At 38.8% G+C, this 17,342-nt stretch overlaps 1 protein-coding gene across 1 annotated transcript in view; it reads left to right on the top strand.

Moving 5' to 3' along the window:
• The first annotated feature begins 9,022 nt into the window (after positions 1 to 9,022).
• Positions 9,023 to 17,342, top strand: part of ATR (ATR serine/threonine kinase) — a 113,334-nt gene continuing 105,014 nt past the window's right edge. The window contains exon 1 of the mRNA XM_012647440.1: positions 9,023 to 9,194. Within this exon, the coding sequence (XP_012502894.1) occupies positions 9,136 to 9,194 (59 nt within the window). The 5' untranslated portion in view covers positions 9,023 to 9,135. The remainder of the gene's footprint in view (positions 9,195 to 17,342) is intronic.

The following is a 17,342-nucleotide window of genomic DNA, read 5'->3' as shown; positions in this document are numbered from 1 at the left end:
AGCACTCTGGGAGGCTGAGGCGGGAGGATCGCTCAAGGTCAGGAGTTTGAGACCAGCCTGGGCAAGAGTGAGACCCTGTCACTACTAAAAATAGAAAGAATTAGCTGGACAACTAAAAATATATAGAAAAAATTAGCCGGGCATGGTGGTGCATGCCTGTAGTCCCAGCTACTTGGGAGGCTGAGGCAAAAGGATTGCTTAAGCCCAGGAGTTTGAGGTTGCTGTGAGCTAGGCTGATGCCACGGCACTCTAGCCTAGGCAACAGAGCAAGGCTGTCTCAAAAAAAAAAAAAAGAAAAGAAAAAATCATTTAGAGGAAAAAAGAATAATCTGAGAAATAAGACAAAAATAGTACAAAAAAAGGTTTCTCTCTCTCTCATACACACACATACACAGAATTTAACAGAGATTAGATCAAAATAGTCAACCAAGCACATACATCTACAACCTACCGCCTAAAATTCCATGAAATGATAAAGATACTTTTTACAAGTAAAAAATATGCCAGGAAAATGAGAAAAATTGCCATCAACAAATCTTCTAGAAAGGTTGAGAAAAGAAAAAATGCGGATAGATTATAACTCAGAAAAACAAAATGGAGACCAGAGATGGTTGCTCAGACCTATATATAACCCTAGCACTTTGGGAGGCTGAAGTGGGAGGATCCCTTGAGATTAGGAGTTCAAGACCAGCCTGAGCAACACAGTGAGACCCCATCTCTACAGAAATATAAAATTAGCTTGGGAGGCTGACGCAGGAGGATCACTCGAGCCCAGAAGTTAGAGGTTGTAGTGAGCTATGATTGCACCACTACACTCAAGCCCTGGCAACATAGTGAGACTCTGTCTCAAAAAAAAGAACAAAATGGTAGGAATATTCAGCTCAGAGCAGTTGCAGGGAGGGTTTGCAAGCTCACAGTTATCAGATCAAGAATTAGGGAGGAGGACACTGAGGCATTGCTCAGGGAGGATAACTGGGGAAAGAGATTTAGAGTAGCTAGGCTAAGTCAATTCCTTTTTCCTCCCCACTGGTTCTAAATTGTGGCCCAGAAAGCTATACAGACTGCCAGGAAGAACACCAGTCTCTCTCATTTTGAAGATGAGCTATCAACACACCCTTGCTTTATAAGAGCTGTTCCTTACTCAAAATTGGCAGAGAATGGATACAGTAAATAAAAAGGCAAAGTGAACAGAGATTCTAAACTACAAAACTGAACAGATAACTAACACATTATCACACAATTGAAAAAAAAAAAACAACCATGAGAGAGGAACCATTTTTTTTTTTTTTTTTTGAGACAGAGTCTCACTCTTTTGTCCGGGCTAGAGTGAGTGCCGTGGCGTCAGCCTAGCTCACAGCAACCTCAAACTTCTGGGCTCAAGTGATCCTTCTGCCTCAGCCTCCCGAGTAGCTGGGACTACAGGCATGTGCCACAATGCCCAGCTAATTTTTTTTTCTATATATTTTTAGTTGGCAGATTAATTTCTTTCTAATTTTAGTAGAGACGGGGTCTCGCTCTTGCTCAGGCTGGTCTGGAACTCCTGAGCTCAAACAATCCGCCCGCCTCGGCCTCCCAGGGTGCTAGGATTACAGGCCTGAGCCACCGCGCCCTGCCGAGAGGAATCATTTTTTACAACTAGTATTAGAGAAAAAAGCTAGAGAACAATCAGAAGACATTTGCAAAGTATAATTAATATCTTCAGAGAAACATGAGAAGATGTCTTATGTACCAAAAAATTTAACTATATATTTGGGGATTTAAAAACGTGATAACTGAAATAAAAAACTAAATGGATGGTCTGGGTTTCAGAACAGATACAGATTAGAAACTGGAAGATCAAGTTGAGTAACTATCCCAAAATTAGTCAGCCCAACAGGCAGTAGCAGAAAAAATGGCTTTGGGGCCTAGAAGAATGACCTGGGGCAGCTTACTACATTCTCTGTCCTCCCGGACAACCTTGCCAATCTTCATTTGGGAAAAAAAAAATCATGTACAACATTAACTGAAACAGATGGTAAATTATAAAATAAAAGAGCTGTGGAATGTGGCAGACACTGCTAATTGTCCCCAAATATCTTTTAATTAACTATATCTATATTTAACTCATAAAAATATAGGCATTTCAAAGTAATAGAAAAATGATGGACTAGTCAGTGACATAGTAACAGATACCATGTATGGATTGCCCAACTCTCTTCTTGGATGCCTTCCTGGAAAACTAAAATCATTACTTCCTACATTCACTTGTAGCTAGGGTTCCAAATATGATTTAGGTTCCACCAAGCTCTGTAAGACTTTGATTCAGATTTGAATTATATAACAAGAGAGGAAAGGCATATCTCTTTTTGGCAGACTCCTAATTCTGCAGCTGCCTGATCCTTTCAGATTTAGCAACTGCCTCAGTATTTCGGGGAGTTCTTGACTATTCGTTATGAAGTTTGTTTTCCCCAAAGATCCTGTATCACCTAGATCCCTTAACAAACCCCTTTATTCTTAAACTAGCAAAAGGGACTTCAGTCCTCATATACGCACCATCCATCTGGGAAAAAAGCTGTCTCACTCAAAAATCATCTACAGATAAACGAGAAAAGCAATAGTAGGAAACGGAAGTATAAAAATCTCAGGAAAAGGTAACCTTGTGGTTAACCTTCCCAAGCAAGACTCAAGCCCAGAAGCCATAAAGAAAAAGATGGACGGATAAAATAAAAATTAAAATTCCTGGCCAGGCATGGTAACTCACAGCTATAATCTTAGCACTCTGGGAGGCTAAGGCAGAAGGATTGCTTAAGCTCAGAAGTTTGAGACCAGCCTAAGCAAGAGCAAGACCCTGTCTCTACAAAATCAGAAAAAATTAGCCAGGTGTGGTGTTGCACACCTGCAGTCCCAACTACTTAGGGGGCTGCGGCAGGAGGATCACTTGAGCCCAGGAGTTTGAGGTTGCAGTGAGCTATGATGACACCACTGCACTCTAGCCTGGGCAACAGAGCTAGACTCTGTCTTGAAATAAATTAATTAATTAAATAAAACTCCTATATGACAAGAGCCAAATGACAGACTAAGATGTAATATTCTTATAATATAAATTGGAAAAGGGTTGATGTCCATAATATATTAAAATGTTCACATAAATCGAAGACACAACCAAATTAAAACTGATAAAATATTAAACAGGTAATTTATGGAAAAAGAAATTCAAATGATTAACAGACATCAGCAGATGCTTGAACTTCCTGGTAAGTAGAGAAATGCATATAAATACGTATAAGTGTCTTAACCCAAACCAATCAAATCAGAATCTCTGGGAGTCCCCAGATACTTTTTAAAGAACTTCCCACCCACATAATTTCAACGTATAGCCAAAATTAAGAACCACTGCTCGAAAACAGTGTTAACAGTGTTAACTCAAAGTGTGGTCAGTGAATGAGCAGCATCAGCATCATCCAGGAGCTTATTAAAAATAAGCTTATTAAAAACTCAAATTATTGAGTTTCCTTTCAGATCTATTGAATCAGAATCTCTCCAGGTAATTCTGATGCATGTTCAATTTTGAAAACTGAAACCTTTTTCTTTGCCACTTACAGAGTTACTTGGAGGGTAATAGCAGATGAAGGTATTTTGAGAAAGGTAAAATTATAATTGCAAATGCACAGAGTTCAAGACCAGCCTGGGCAACATAGTGAGACCTCGTCACTACAAAAAATTTAAAAAATTAGCTGGGCATGGTGATATGTACCTGTAATCCTAGCTACTTGGGAGGTTGAGGTGGGAAGATTGCTTGAGCCCAGGAGTTCAAGGCTGCAGTGAGCTCTGATTCTACCACTGCACTTCAGCCTGGGCAACAGAGTGAGACACTGTCTCTAAAAAAAAAAAAAAACAATTTGTAAATGTAAATAGTCATTACTATTCCAATACAATTTCAAACAATTTTAGGGTCATACTCAGAAACTTAGCAATGTAAATTGAAGGTAATTCATCACTGAGATAGAAAACTCCTGAACACATGGGAAAGTAGTCCATGTCCTTATTTCTGAGTTGTCTCCAAAAACAATGAAGACCTAGTTTTATAATATAAACTTAGTAGATACGAAATTGCCACAGGGATAGGAAGACCAACGGCTTTACTATGAAGTGTCTTAAATTTTATAAGTTACTTTATGATAACTAAATTTTTTTTGTAATGGAGTTTTGCAATGTTTCTACTAAACGGGACAAGTATATTAATGCAGTTAGGCTGTACTGGATCATTTACTCTGCTCTAGTAAGTTTCATAACATTGGCTTGTGGTTATGTTATTTATTATTTGAGACCTTACCAAGGAAAACCATCAATGTGCCCCTTTTTACCCTTACTTTATGTCTGATAATATTCGATACATAGCCAAGTTACTGAAGAAGGAGAATGGTATGATCTTATTTGAGTGTTGAAAAGGTTGCTCTGTCTGCTGTGCAGAACAACTCCAAACAGAATCAGCATCACCTTGGAACTTCTTAAAAATGAAGATTATTGGTCGGGCGTGGTGGCTCATGCCTGTAATCCCAGCACTCTGGGAGGCCGAGGCGGGCGGATTGTTTGAGCTCAGGAGTTCGAGACCAGCCTGAGCAAGAGCGAGACCCCATCTCTACTAAAAAAAAAAATAGAAAGAAATTAGCTGGACAACTAAAAATATATATAGAAAAATTAGCCGGGCCTGGTGGCACATGCCTGTAGTTCCAGCTACTTGGGAGGCTGAGGCAGTAGGATCACTTGAGCCCAGGAGTTTGAGGTTGCTGTGAGCTGACGCCACGGCACTCTAGGCCGGGCAACAGAGTGAGACTCTGTCTCAAAAAAAAAAAAAAAAAAAAAAATGAAGATTATTGAGTGTGTGTACCAAGAGGTGTTCAATGAAGTCTGTTCAGATGTAGAAATTAACTTACAAAACTTTTTATATTTTTATTTCATCTGTTTAAGATCTCTATTTTAGTGTACACTTTATCATGTGAATTACACAACAAAATCCTGTCAAAATACCATTAAGTAGAAAAAAAAAATCTAGTGCATTATGATGTAACTTGCACAGCTAGCCAACCAGGAGTTTGGGCATCTGGCTGAGAACCAAGTCCATCCTGGTCTCAACAGGGTTGTAGTACCACCTGGTGGTCATTTCCCACCTTAGTTTAATCATCAATAGGGACGAATCCATACACATGACTGGAATGTCTAGAACATTGATTGGTGCCCCTTTGTCAACTTGATACGGACACTGGGCTTAGGAAATAGCAGGGACACTGGGACCCACTAACACCAACCTCTCTGCTTCCTGCCTCACCCTCTCCTCCACACTCCATCTCCCCAAATGATAAAGGGTGGGCTGAGAGGATCACAAGAACCAACTGACAGTTGTATTATGTCCAAATTTACGTTATCATGAATTTCATGTATATTAGAATATAGTACTAAATATATATGGCTAATAAAATATGCATATATTAGGGTAAATATTTTAAAAATTTCAACACTATTGAACAATCAAAAAGGTGGGAGACAGCGCCCTCCCCAGTATAGAGAATATATTGGTGGGAAAACAAGCCTAAAGGAAGATAGGCAAGCTAGAAGGCTGTTGAAGTAATTTAGGCAGGATGTGATGATGGTCTAAAATTAGAATGTTGGTAATGAGGTTTGGAGGGAAGTGGAAAGGTTTGCTATTTAGGAGACAGAATTGAGTCCTTATCTTTTAGAGATACAAATTGATTTACAGATAAATTGATATCATGTTTGGAATTGTCGTTAAAGTTATCCAACTGAGGAGAGGGGAAACAAGAAGGGCGGATATAGATGAAACAAAGATTTACCATATACTGATAATTATTTATTGGGTGATGGGCATAATAGCGTTCCTTATTCTATTTTGTACAGTTTTGTATATATTTGAAACTCTCCATAACAAAAAGCTAAGCAAAAAAAAAAAAGTGCCTGGGAAATATTCAAGGGAAAAGATTCAGTGGGGAGGTGGCATATGAAATATAAAGCTTGAAGAGAGATCAGGGAAGAAGCAATGAATCTGGGTGTGATCAGCAGATGGAAAGTGAAAGAATAAAAAAGAGAAAGGAAGCTTAGAATCCTGAGGAATACCAACAGTTAAGGAAATGGCAAAGGAAGTGTTACTAATAAGAGACAGAGTCATGTAGGTCAAAGAAAGTGTTCCAAGGAGGAGGCAGTGGCCTATATTGTCAAATGCTGCTAAGTGATCAAGAAAGGAAAGAACTGATCAATATCCTTTGGATTTAGCCATATGAAAGTCATTAGTGATTCTGGTGAGAGACACTTAAGGGTTTGAGGAGGTGGCAAACAGGGCAGAGAGAATAGCATACATAGGTTAAGGACTGAGTGGGAGGTGAGGAAATAGAATCAGCCTGTATGAGAAACTCTTTCAGAAAGTTTGGCAGAGGAGAAAAATACGTGGGTAACCTGAGGGAGGATGTCTGCTTGGAATGCTGACCTCTTATGATATCAATTGCTCATTTATTGATATACTGCTGAAGATGTTTGATTGCTCTAAATGAACTGCTACCTTCCTTTCATTCTGTCCTAAACTCTCCTGCCAGATTCAAGTGTAGTTTTGACCATCACTCTTTATCTAAAATCTTCTGGTGTCTTTCCATTACTTACTGAAGTCTGCACAAGTGTCTCAGACTACTTTAAATGTTCCCTAATGCCAGCCAAACCGGACCTCATCCCTCCCTCAGCACGCTTTTTGTTATACTGCTGCCTTTAGTTGGAATATACTCCTCTTCCCCAATATTTGTCTCTTCAAATCCTGCTCATCCTTAAAGTCCCATCTCAGATACGGTGACATCTTTTCCTTGGCCCCTTCCTGATCTATCTCCTCTTTCTGCTGAAGTAGACGATGTCTTCCTCTACCCCAATGTATGCTGTTTGTATCTTTTTCATGGCATTCATCAGATTTTGCTTTGCTTTTAATTTCCTGGGTTCTCATTATATCATTATAGCCACAAATTGTACATTACTTGAAACTGACTTTCTTTTCCTCATCTTTATGTCTGTACATGAGTACTAACACAGTATCTTGCACAAAAATGATCTTTTAAATTAAACTGGATTTCCAAGGCTCTATTGTTTATGTTTGTAGGTTTATACTGCTTTTCATAATTATAATGCTATTCAGCTATTGCCTTCCAGATAGCATTGTCATTTTTATAATCTTTCTTCATATGATCTAAAAATAATAGCTAACATTTGTTACTTTTAGTTGATAAACTTTTTCAGATATATTTTCTAACTTAAGCTTTAAAAAGTATATTTATTTTATTTTTTATACATTTTGCAATATCCTAACCATACAGATACAAATAACAATATAACACTCATCCAAATATAACAAACATTAAATTTGTCATGATTACTTCAGATTCCATTAATAAAACTCTCAGAGATATGTTGAAGCCTCATCATTTCATTCTCTTTTCTTCCCTTCCAGAAGTACAACTATCCTGGAGTTGATATATATTCCTTCCCAACCATGTTTTATACTTTTATTATATATGTATGTGTATATAATTCACACAAAGCATTATTTTGTGGCTTTAAGATTATGCATAAATGATATGACACTGTTATGTATACCTTTGAAATTTGCTTTTTCACTCAATATAGTTTTCAAGATTCACCCTTGGCATATGTAGCATAATTCATTTTAACTAAGAAATAGTATTCCACTTTATGACTCTATCACTTATTTAATCTTTGCTATAATCTTGTGAGGTAGATATTATAAATCCCATTTTATAGATGAAAAAACTGAAGTACAGGAAGGTCATATACTTTACTAAGGTCACTTGTGCAGGACCTGTAACTCCTAATCCCATTTTTTTTCTACTATACCATTCAACTATTCAACAAATATTTATTGAACACCAACTATGTGCTAGGCACTGTTTTAGGTCCTAGGTAACTAACTAGCATTGAATAAAACAGATAAAACTTTGCTCTCAAGCTTATATTCTAATTGGAAAGAGACAGTCAATAAAATAATATTAATATATCATTTGGTTCTAAGTGACATGAGGAAAAATAAAGCAGGATAAGGGGGAAAAAAGTGTGAGTGTATGTATGTTGGTTTATTTGAGGCTCTCTGGTGTTATCTGGGCAACCATCTGAAGGAAAAGGGTCAAAGTCCTTGACGCAAGAGCGTATTTGGCTATCTTCCATCATAGGGTGGAGGGATACTGCATTAATAATTATCCTCATGTGCCAAAGAACAAATGTAAACACAAATGTAAACATTGCATGGCTTTGCCTGATTAAATACATAATTTTGATATGTCAAGTCTCTTATGTTGGCCATCTTTCTAATCCATTGAGTTGAGTTAGAAAACGTCTACAGCCGAAATCCATTGATTTACTTTAAAAATTAAATCATAGGTTGTAGATGCCCATAAGGGTGACATTTTCATACACAGTACCGCTACTGATTTGATGAGACACATATTAATCCAATCTAATCCCATTTTAAAATATTAAAGATTGGTAGGAGCCTCAAGGAAACCTGAGTGACTTCAAGTTGAAAAAAATTACTGAAATAGAAAGGACAGGGAGGAGCCCACCTTTTGCCCTGTATCTCTCGGAAAGGATGACAAGAGTGCTAGGAAAATAAGGAACACTTAAAATGTGCAGGCGTTGCGCCTGGGAAAACGTGGACTCTACTCTTGGCCTTTACTTCCTGAGTTCTCACGTTTGTGAAGCGAGAAAGTCTGGGCTGGTGGCCGTCAAGCCCCTTTCTTCCTCAGATCCGGGGGTCTCGTTTCGTTGAGCCCTCCAGGCAGAGTGGCAGATCCGGGCCGCTCGAAACCAAAAATACCCACAAATGTCGCCCGCGCGCCGTTGAGAGCAAAGTCCGAAGCCGACCCGGGAAGTTTGACCGACTCGCGCTCCGCCTGCTAACCCCGCCCCCTTACGGCCTCCCGGCTTCCTCCGGGTCCTATATAGAACAGTGCTCGGCGAGCCTGGCGAGCAGGACCAGCCCTGCTTCCGGGAGGAGTTTTGGGCCCCGTGAGGACCCGTCAGGAGCCAGACCTTTCCCCCAGAGGTAGCCGTGGAGACGCCGGGATCCCTCGGTGGTGTGGTTGACGCAGCCTCAGCATGGGCGAGCATGGCCTGGAACTGGCTTCCATGATCCCGGCCCTGCGGGAGCTGGGCAGGTAAGACTAGGCCCAGCCGTCCTGGGTCCCGCATCCTCCCCCGGCGGCCCCGGCTGGCGTTTCACGCGTTCTCCCCTCCCCTGTCGCGCCCTGGCTCGGATCCCCTCGGCCCGGCCGCAGCCTTGGGGAGATGCTCCGTGGCTGAGGTGGGCGATCTCTCAGAGAGGCAGTTAGTAGGACACGGGAGCGTCGCCACAAGCGTGCGGGAAGCGGGCCCGAGGGTCGAGAAGCGTCTGCTGGCCCCCACTGTAGCTCAGCGGCGTGTCCCTTTTGATCACTTTGTGGTTACTTCTCAACGCTTATTTGCTTCTCGAAAACCTCTTTCCTTAGATTAGGGACTTGACCCATCAACTTTTTCAGTTTCTGTTCTTTATGATCACTCGTGGAGGAATTAATTGATTTTTAGCCTTACATTTTGTCCCTAAACTGCCCTTGGAAGAAAAATCACTGCCTCTGATTTTCTGCAAGTGAGACCAGTTGCTGGAAAAGTTACTTTCTTTCTTCAAAGTCAAATCATAGACCTTTCTGAAGATGTGACCACCGCCCGCCCCCCCCCCCCCCCCCCCCCCCCCCGTGCCTTCTTATTGATTGTCCCGTCCCAGATGCGTTATTTTAGTCGGAAATCCTAGAAATCATCCACAGGGCCCACACAATCTAAACATGCACACAGTGTGGCCAATATTTGGAGATAATTTAGTATTTCATTTGTAAATGCCTGTTTTCTGTAACCCCCTTGTAAACTAGTATCTTACCCAAAGAGAGAAGGAGTGTTGATGGCTGCCACTCCCCTTCCACACACGCAGGCTCTCCTCAACCCGGTGTAAAAACTACATGGCAGGGTTTTTTGGTGTGCTTGTTTTAATTGTAACCCACTGCAAACAAGAAATAAATGAGCTTGCACTACTACCTCAGTTGAATTATTAGTTGGAATAATTGTTTTCCAATTTCTTAAACTCTTTTGAAAACTTTCCACACAAAGTCAAAACTGACAGTAAGCCCATGGGATAATCTACTTCCCTTTCTGTTTGCAGTACAGTTGTGTTCATTTCTGCTTGTTAGCCATACAAAGAAATCTCTTTCTCAATATATAAATAAGAAGATAAATGAAGTTACCATTCTTGTCCTAACTGCATTACTCTACTTTTTTGTGTGAATTTTTTCCACTTTGTATCAATGTGGCAAGTATACTTTGTGTTAACATTTTGTAAACTAACTTGTACCTTTCTAAAAGAAGATGAATAAAAGTGATCATTTTTAGGAAGTTGATGCATAGATTTCATCTTTCAGGCTCACTGTGAAGCTCAATGTATTTTTCCCACCCTGCTTAGCTGGTTAACACTTCTCTTCCCTTTTCTCTCTTCCCCCAAAAGGCTTGTTAATAAAAATGATGATTTCTTGGATATATGTAGACTGTACCATCAACAGAGCTTTTGTTACCTTTCATTTCATTTATTTGTAGCCATTCCAAGAGACAGTCTAGAAAAACTGACCAACGGAGAATTGTCTAATAGTTTTTAGTTGTCATGACTTTTTCATTACAACTACTTCAATCAAACAAGCTTATCCATTTTCATAGTATCTAAATGACAAAGGATGGAGCAAATGTTGTCACCGTTGATACATTAAGAAACAGAGTCACGGAAGTTGAAGAACCAAGCCACAGCTAGAAGGTATCAGAGCTAGGTTTTAGATTCAACGTTTCAGATTCAAGCCAACAAGGCCTTTTCTGCCAAATTTTTTTCCTTTTATTGATTATGGCAGTTAGACTTCTGAAAAAATGAGATGTTCTAATTTGTGAGCTCTTCTTCCTTAGTTCCTCAGGGATAAATTCTGTCCCACTATTTTTTTGCTTTTTAGTATTCTTTACATCTTTTAGGGTGATGTCTCCACTCTCTTGCCTTCAACTACCATCTGCTATTTGATGACTCCAAATATGTTTTTTCAAAATATATCTCCTATAGAATTATACATACAACTATATGCTGGCAGTTTCACTGGGTATCCTGTATGTAGTTGAGATTCAACATATCCAATACAAATCTCCACATATCCTAACCTCCCCCAAGCTCTTTTTTTTAACTAAAATAAATTAATTCACTGAAGTAGATATCTCAGTGAATGGTACAGTATTCACTCATTTCTCCAAACCAGAAATCTAGGAGTCATTCTTGACTATTCTCCCATATGTTTTCAGACTATGTCCTCAGCCCCCTTTTTATTTAAAAAAAAAAAAAATCTTTGTTCTCTTCCTAAATTATCTAGTCCCATGGCTTTAAATATTATCTGTATGCTGATAACTCCCAAATTTATACTTCTAGCACAGAGCTTATTCAGTATCTACACGGAAATGAAAATTAACATATTCAAAGCAGAACTCCTGATTACTGCCCTTAAACTTGTTCCTTCTCCCATATTGTTGTAAGTATACTGATCAAAAGACTAGGAGTCATCCTTGATTTTTTTTCCTTATCCCTTAATAATCCATAAGCTAGTTCTGTCAACCATCCCTTTAAAATACATCTAGAATCTAACACTTCTCACCATCTCCACTGCTGCCACCATAATTTCTTGTCTGAGTATTATAGTAACCTCTCAGCTGATCTCTCCATTTCAACACTTTCATCCACTTACAATTGATTTCCCACTCAGCAAAGTAATTTTACAATTATTAGTCATATTGTAAAATTTTTTTTTTTTTTTTTTTTTTTTTTGAGACAGAGCCTTGCTCTGTTGCCCAGGCTAGAGTGCAGTGGTACCATCATAGCTCACTGCAACCTTAAACTCCTGGGCTCAAGCAATTCTGCCTCAGCCTCCCTAGTAGCTGGGACTACAGGTATGCACCACCATGCCTGGCTAATTTTTCTATCTTTTTGTAGAGAAGGGTCTTGCTCTTGCTCAGGCTGGTCTCAAACACCTGGCCTCCCAAAGTGCTAGTATTACAGGTGTGAGCCACCACGCCCAGCCATACTAAAAATTATGTAACATTATTCCCTTGCTCAAAACCTTCCTTTGACTTTCCAGTACACTTAGTATAAAATCCAGACTCCTTGCCAAAGTCTTTAAGGTCCTGCGTAATCTAGCCTCAGCCTGCCTATAACCCCATCACCTGTTATGCCTCCCTTGCTTGCTCTATTCCAATGGCATTGACCTTGTTTCTCCATGACACCACGGTCATTCCTGCCTTTAAGCATTTGCTATTCCTTCTATCCAAACACTGGCTCATTCCATTTAGATGTCATTTCAGAGAGTCCTTCTCTGATTTTCCTCTTTAAAATTGGTTTGCCATCACAAGACATTTTCAGATAGTGGTAGTTAACTATTAAAATATTAAGTGGGACAATGTGATGGGGATGAAGATAGGAGAAGCAGCAACTAGAGGACTTTTGGATGGTGAAAAGAAGCCAATCATGTGAAGCTGGGGAAGAAGTGTCTGAGATAGAATAGGAAGTACAAAGGCCCCTAAGTCAAAATGAGCCTGCTTTTTCAAAACTAGGAAGAAGGCTGGAACATAAGGAGCAAAGGGGGAGTGGTATGAGTTAAAGATGAAGGGGTAGGCAGGGGCCAGATCCTTTAGCACCCTGTAGACCAGAATAAGTTAGATTTTATTGTGTGATGGGAAACCATGGGAATCTTTTAAACAGCAAAATAACATAATTGAACTCATGTTTTAAAACATGTTTAATACTTGCTGCCATACTTAAAATCCTTCAATACCTACTCATTGCCTTCAGTGTAAAATCCAAACTACTTAGCTGGTCCTTTGAGCTTTGACCTTGTCTTCCCTCTTTAGCATCATCTCTAATTACTGCCTCCGACTTCTTTAGCCATATAGAGCCTCTTGCAGTTTATAGAGCAGGCTATGTTCTTGTTCCTGAGCCTTCGCACATGCTCATTCCTCTGCTTGGAATACCCTCTCTCTTATCCTTTTACCTGCCTCACCACTTAGGGACTCAGCTTTGTACTACCTCCTCCAGAAAGCTTTGACTGATAGGGCCCTGCTCAGGGCTGAGTGTCCCTCTTGTGTTCTTTCTTGGTTCTGTTAGTTCTTAACCATGCTGTTGTAATTGCCTGTTACTTATTTGTCCTTTAATCTGGAAATTATTTTAGGACAGGTACATTCTATCTTGGTTATCCTGGTATTAATATTTTGATGCTTACCCCAGAAGAGGTGCTCAAGTGTTTGTTGGAAGTATCCAATCTTCATTATACTTAAATTTGCACTCAAATATAGTGTATTTTTGAAAAAGTATATACCCTCTTAGCTCAGTTCTAAGGTAGAGGTAGCAAAATAAGAAATACTCACTCTCCCATGAGTTTCTTTATTCTGAGAGTCCATCTAATGAATGATAATCAATTCACATTTTTCTAAAACTGATTTTTAAGAATTACACAAATAGGAGCTGGGTGCATTGGCTCGTGCCTATAATCCCAGTGACTCAGGAGATTGAGGCAGGAGGATTGCTTGAGGCCAGGAGTTTGAGACCAATCTGGGCAACATAGTGAGATTCTGTCTCTAAAAAAATAAGAAAAATTAGCCGGGCATGGTGGCCAGCGCCTGTAGTTCCAGTGACTTGGGAGGCTGAGGCAGGAGGCTCACTTGAGTCCAGAAGTTAGAGGTTCCAGTGAGCTATGATTGCACTACTGCGCTCCAGCCTGAGTGACAGAGCAAGACCCCACCTCTAAAAAAAAAATCATACAAATAATACATGAGTGCATAACCTTTATATAAAATTGAACTGTATGGGAAACTGACCACTACCTATAATCCTGGTTCCTCTTGCCTCCTCCTCCTTCACTTTTTTTCTTTTTTTCTTTTTCTTTTCTGCTCCGTTGCCTAGGCTATATAGAGTGCAGTGGCATCATCATAGCTCACTGCAACCTCAAACTCCTGGGGTCAGTTGATCCTCCTGCCTCAGCCTCCCGAGTAGCTGGGACTACAGCCACGTGCCACCATGCCTAGCTAATTTTTTCTATTTTTGGTAGAGACATGGTCTCACTCTTGCTTAGGCTGGTCTCGAACTTCTGAACTCAGATGATCCTCCCTTCTTAGCCTCCCAGAGTGCTAGGATTACAGGCACGAACCATTGCGCTTGGCCTCCTTCGCTTGCCCAAATTACACTTGATTTATTATAGTGTCTCCTGACTTTGTCAAAAACAACTCTTGTTACCTTGTAATTACAGACTTCTTGAGCATTTTGTTACATTTAAATTTGTGATATCCTATACTGTGGTAGCTACTACCCGAATGTTGAGCACTTCACATGTAGGTAGTCTAAAGTGAGATGTGCTGTAAATGTAAGATACACAATAGGTTTCAAAGATTTAGTACCAGAAAAAAGGATGTAAAAGATCTCATTAATAATTTTTATATTGATTACATGTTCAAATAATGTGGCTACTAGAAAATTTAAAATTATACCTATGGCTTATATTATATTTCTGTTGGCCAGTGCTGGATTAAAGAAGATATATGGTATCAAGGTTTTTTGTTGTCACATACAAACATAACTACTTGTTCTTTGATTCTGTATATTTGGAGTGTATATTACTTGTAAACGTGTTTTTTTCAGTAACTTAGTTGTTTTTCTATTAAACAAGTTCTAGGTAGTGTAGTGGAAGTGAGGAAAAATAAAATGCATTTTCTATCCTATAGGAGCTTATGGTCTAATGGTGCTGCAGGGGATCGGTAGAGAAATAAAGCACAGTCTCCCACTTGTAGGAGCTTATGGTCTAGTGGCAAGGTTATACGTTAAGGATTAAGGAGCCACAAGATTCAGGAAGATTCTTATGAACTATTCATTCATTCAACACAATTTTTAAAAATGTCTACTATCTACCAGGACCATTTTTTTAATGGCACTTATTTGCTGCGAATGTCATGGATCTTGTATATAATCAATTAGGATTGGGCTTTGCACTTGAATAATCAAGAAAACAATCTTCTCTTTTTTCTTTTAGCACTATTTGAGATAATGAGTGGAAAAACATATCTACATTTTACAGTGTTATACAGACATAAATTGTGACATATATGAAATATATAATTTTATTTATAAAAAACCATCTTACCCACCACATCCTAAGCTATTTTGTCAGAAACGATGGACTTTGCTAATCATTCACACACAGCCTTCTGTGAAGCCTCTGGGTAGAGTTAATTATTTTCTGCTTTGGGTGTACGTGATACTTGATTATGATTATTTTTATGCATTTCTCCCCCACCCCCTGCCCCACAACTATTCTGAGTTCCCTGAAGCAGAGGATCTTGTCTTATTTGCCTTTTGAATTTATTAAATCATTAGCATTGGTACCCATCCTTTCTTCCTATATTGATGAAAGAGGTACCTTTCCTGTCTAAGGATTATCTTTTCACTTGTATCTGTTCCCAGGAAGGGGAGCCAAGTCTCAAGTATCAATTGCTCAATTCTTTTTCCATCTTAAGGAAAAACAAAACAAAACCCTCTTGATCCCATATAATCGTTTAGTTATCACTAACTCCATTTCTCTTTATTTCATGGTCAATCTTTTGAGACCATACTATTCTCAATATTCACATTTCACTTGCTTTTCAGCCCCTTGCAATCTGGCTTTTGCTTTCACCTCTACATTAAAACTCTGAAAATCCAAGGGACATGCAAAAGTTAACTTAAAATAGATCAAAGACATAAACACAAGACCTAAAAGTATAAAACTCTTAGAAGAGGACACAGGGGATAAGCATTTTGACTTTGGATTTGGCGATGATTTCTTGGATATGACACAAAAAGCCCAGGCAACAAAAGAAAAAATAAATAAACCTAAATTCATTAAAAAAAACAAACAACTTTTGTGTACCAAAGGACAATATCAACAGAGTGAAAAGGCAACCCGTTGAATGGAGGAAATATTTGCAAATCATTTATTTGACAAGGAGTTTAATATCCAGAATGTATTAAGAACTCCTACAACTCAGCAACAAAAAAACATAACCTGATCAAAAATGGACAGAGGACTTGAAAAGACATTCCTCCAAAGAAGATATACAAATGGACAATAAGCACATGAAAAGATGCTCAACGTTACTAATCATTAAGAAGATGCAAATCAAAAGCACAAGATACCATTTCATTTCCATTGCTATAGCTATTACCAAAAAACAAGTGCCAGTGAGGATGTAAAGAAATTGGAACCCTTGTAGCCACTGTGGAAAAGACTATGGGAGTTCCACAGAAAATTAAACATGGAATTACCATATGAACAAGCAATTCCATTTCTGGGTGTATACCCCAAAGAAAAGCAGGACCTTGAACAGATTTTTAAAATATAATATGAATTTTTATTTTTTCATTTATTTGATTAATGTGCATATTCATGGGGTAAATAGTGATGTTTTGATACATATAATGTACAGTGATTAGATAAGGATAATTAACATATCCATCTCAAACATTTATCATTTCTTTATGTTGGGAACATTCGATATCCTCCTTCTAGCTACTTGAAACTGTATAATATATTATTGTTAACTCTAGTCATCCTACAGTGATGTAGAACATGAGAACTTACTTCTTCTGTCTAGCTGTAATTTTGTATCCTTTAACAAATCTCCCTCTATCTCTCCCTTCCCAGCTTCCAGTATCCTCTGTCCTATTAATACTTTTTACTTCTATGAGATCACCTTTTTTTAGCTTCCAGATATGAATGAGAAAATACGGTATTTAACTTTCTGTTCGTGGCTTATTTCGTTTAACATAATGTCCACCAGTTCCATCCATGTTGCTGTGAGTGACCAGATTTCATTCTTTTTTTGTGGCTGAATAGTATTTCATTATTTATATATACCACATTTTCTTTATCCATTTGTCTGTTGTTGGACATGTAGGTTGCTTCCATATCCTGGCTATTGTGAATAGTTCTATAGTAAACATGGGTGTGCAGCTATCTCTTCAATATAATGATTTCTTTTCCTTAGGAAAAATTCCCAGTAGTGGGACTACTGGATCATATGGTAGTTCTATCTGTAGTTGTTTGAGGAACCTCCATACTGTTCTCCATAGTGGTTGTACTGGTTTACATTTCTACCAACAATGTATGAATTGCCTTTTCTCTGCATCCTTACTAGCATTTATTTTTTGTCTTTTTGATAACAGCCATCCTAACTGGGATGAG

The sequence above is a fragment of the Propithecus coquereli genome, unplaced genomic scaffold (genome assembly GCF_000956105.1).
Source record: "Propithecus coquereli isolate 6110/MARCELLA unplaced genomic scaffold, Pcoq_1.0 Scaffold268, whole genome shotgun sequence".
NCBI classification, from domain to species: Eukaryota; Metazoa; Chordata; class Mammalia; order Primates; family Indriidae; genus Propithecus; species Propithecus coquereli.
Note: the sequence above shows the minus strand (reverse complement) of the source record. Positions and strands in the feature narration are given on the sequence as shown.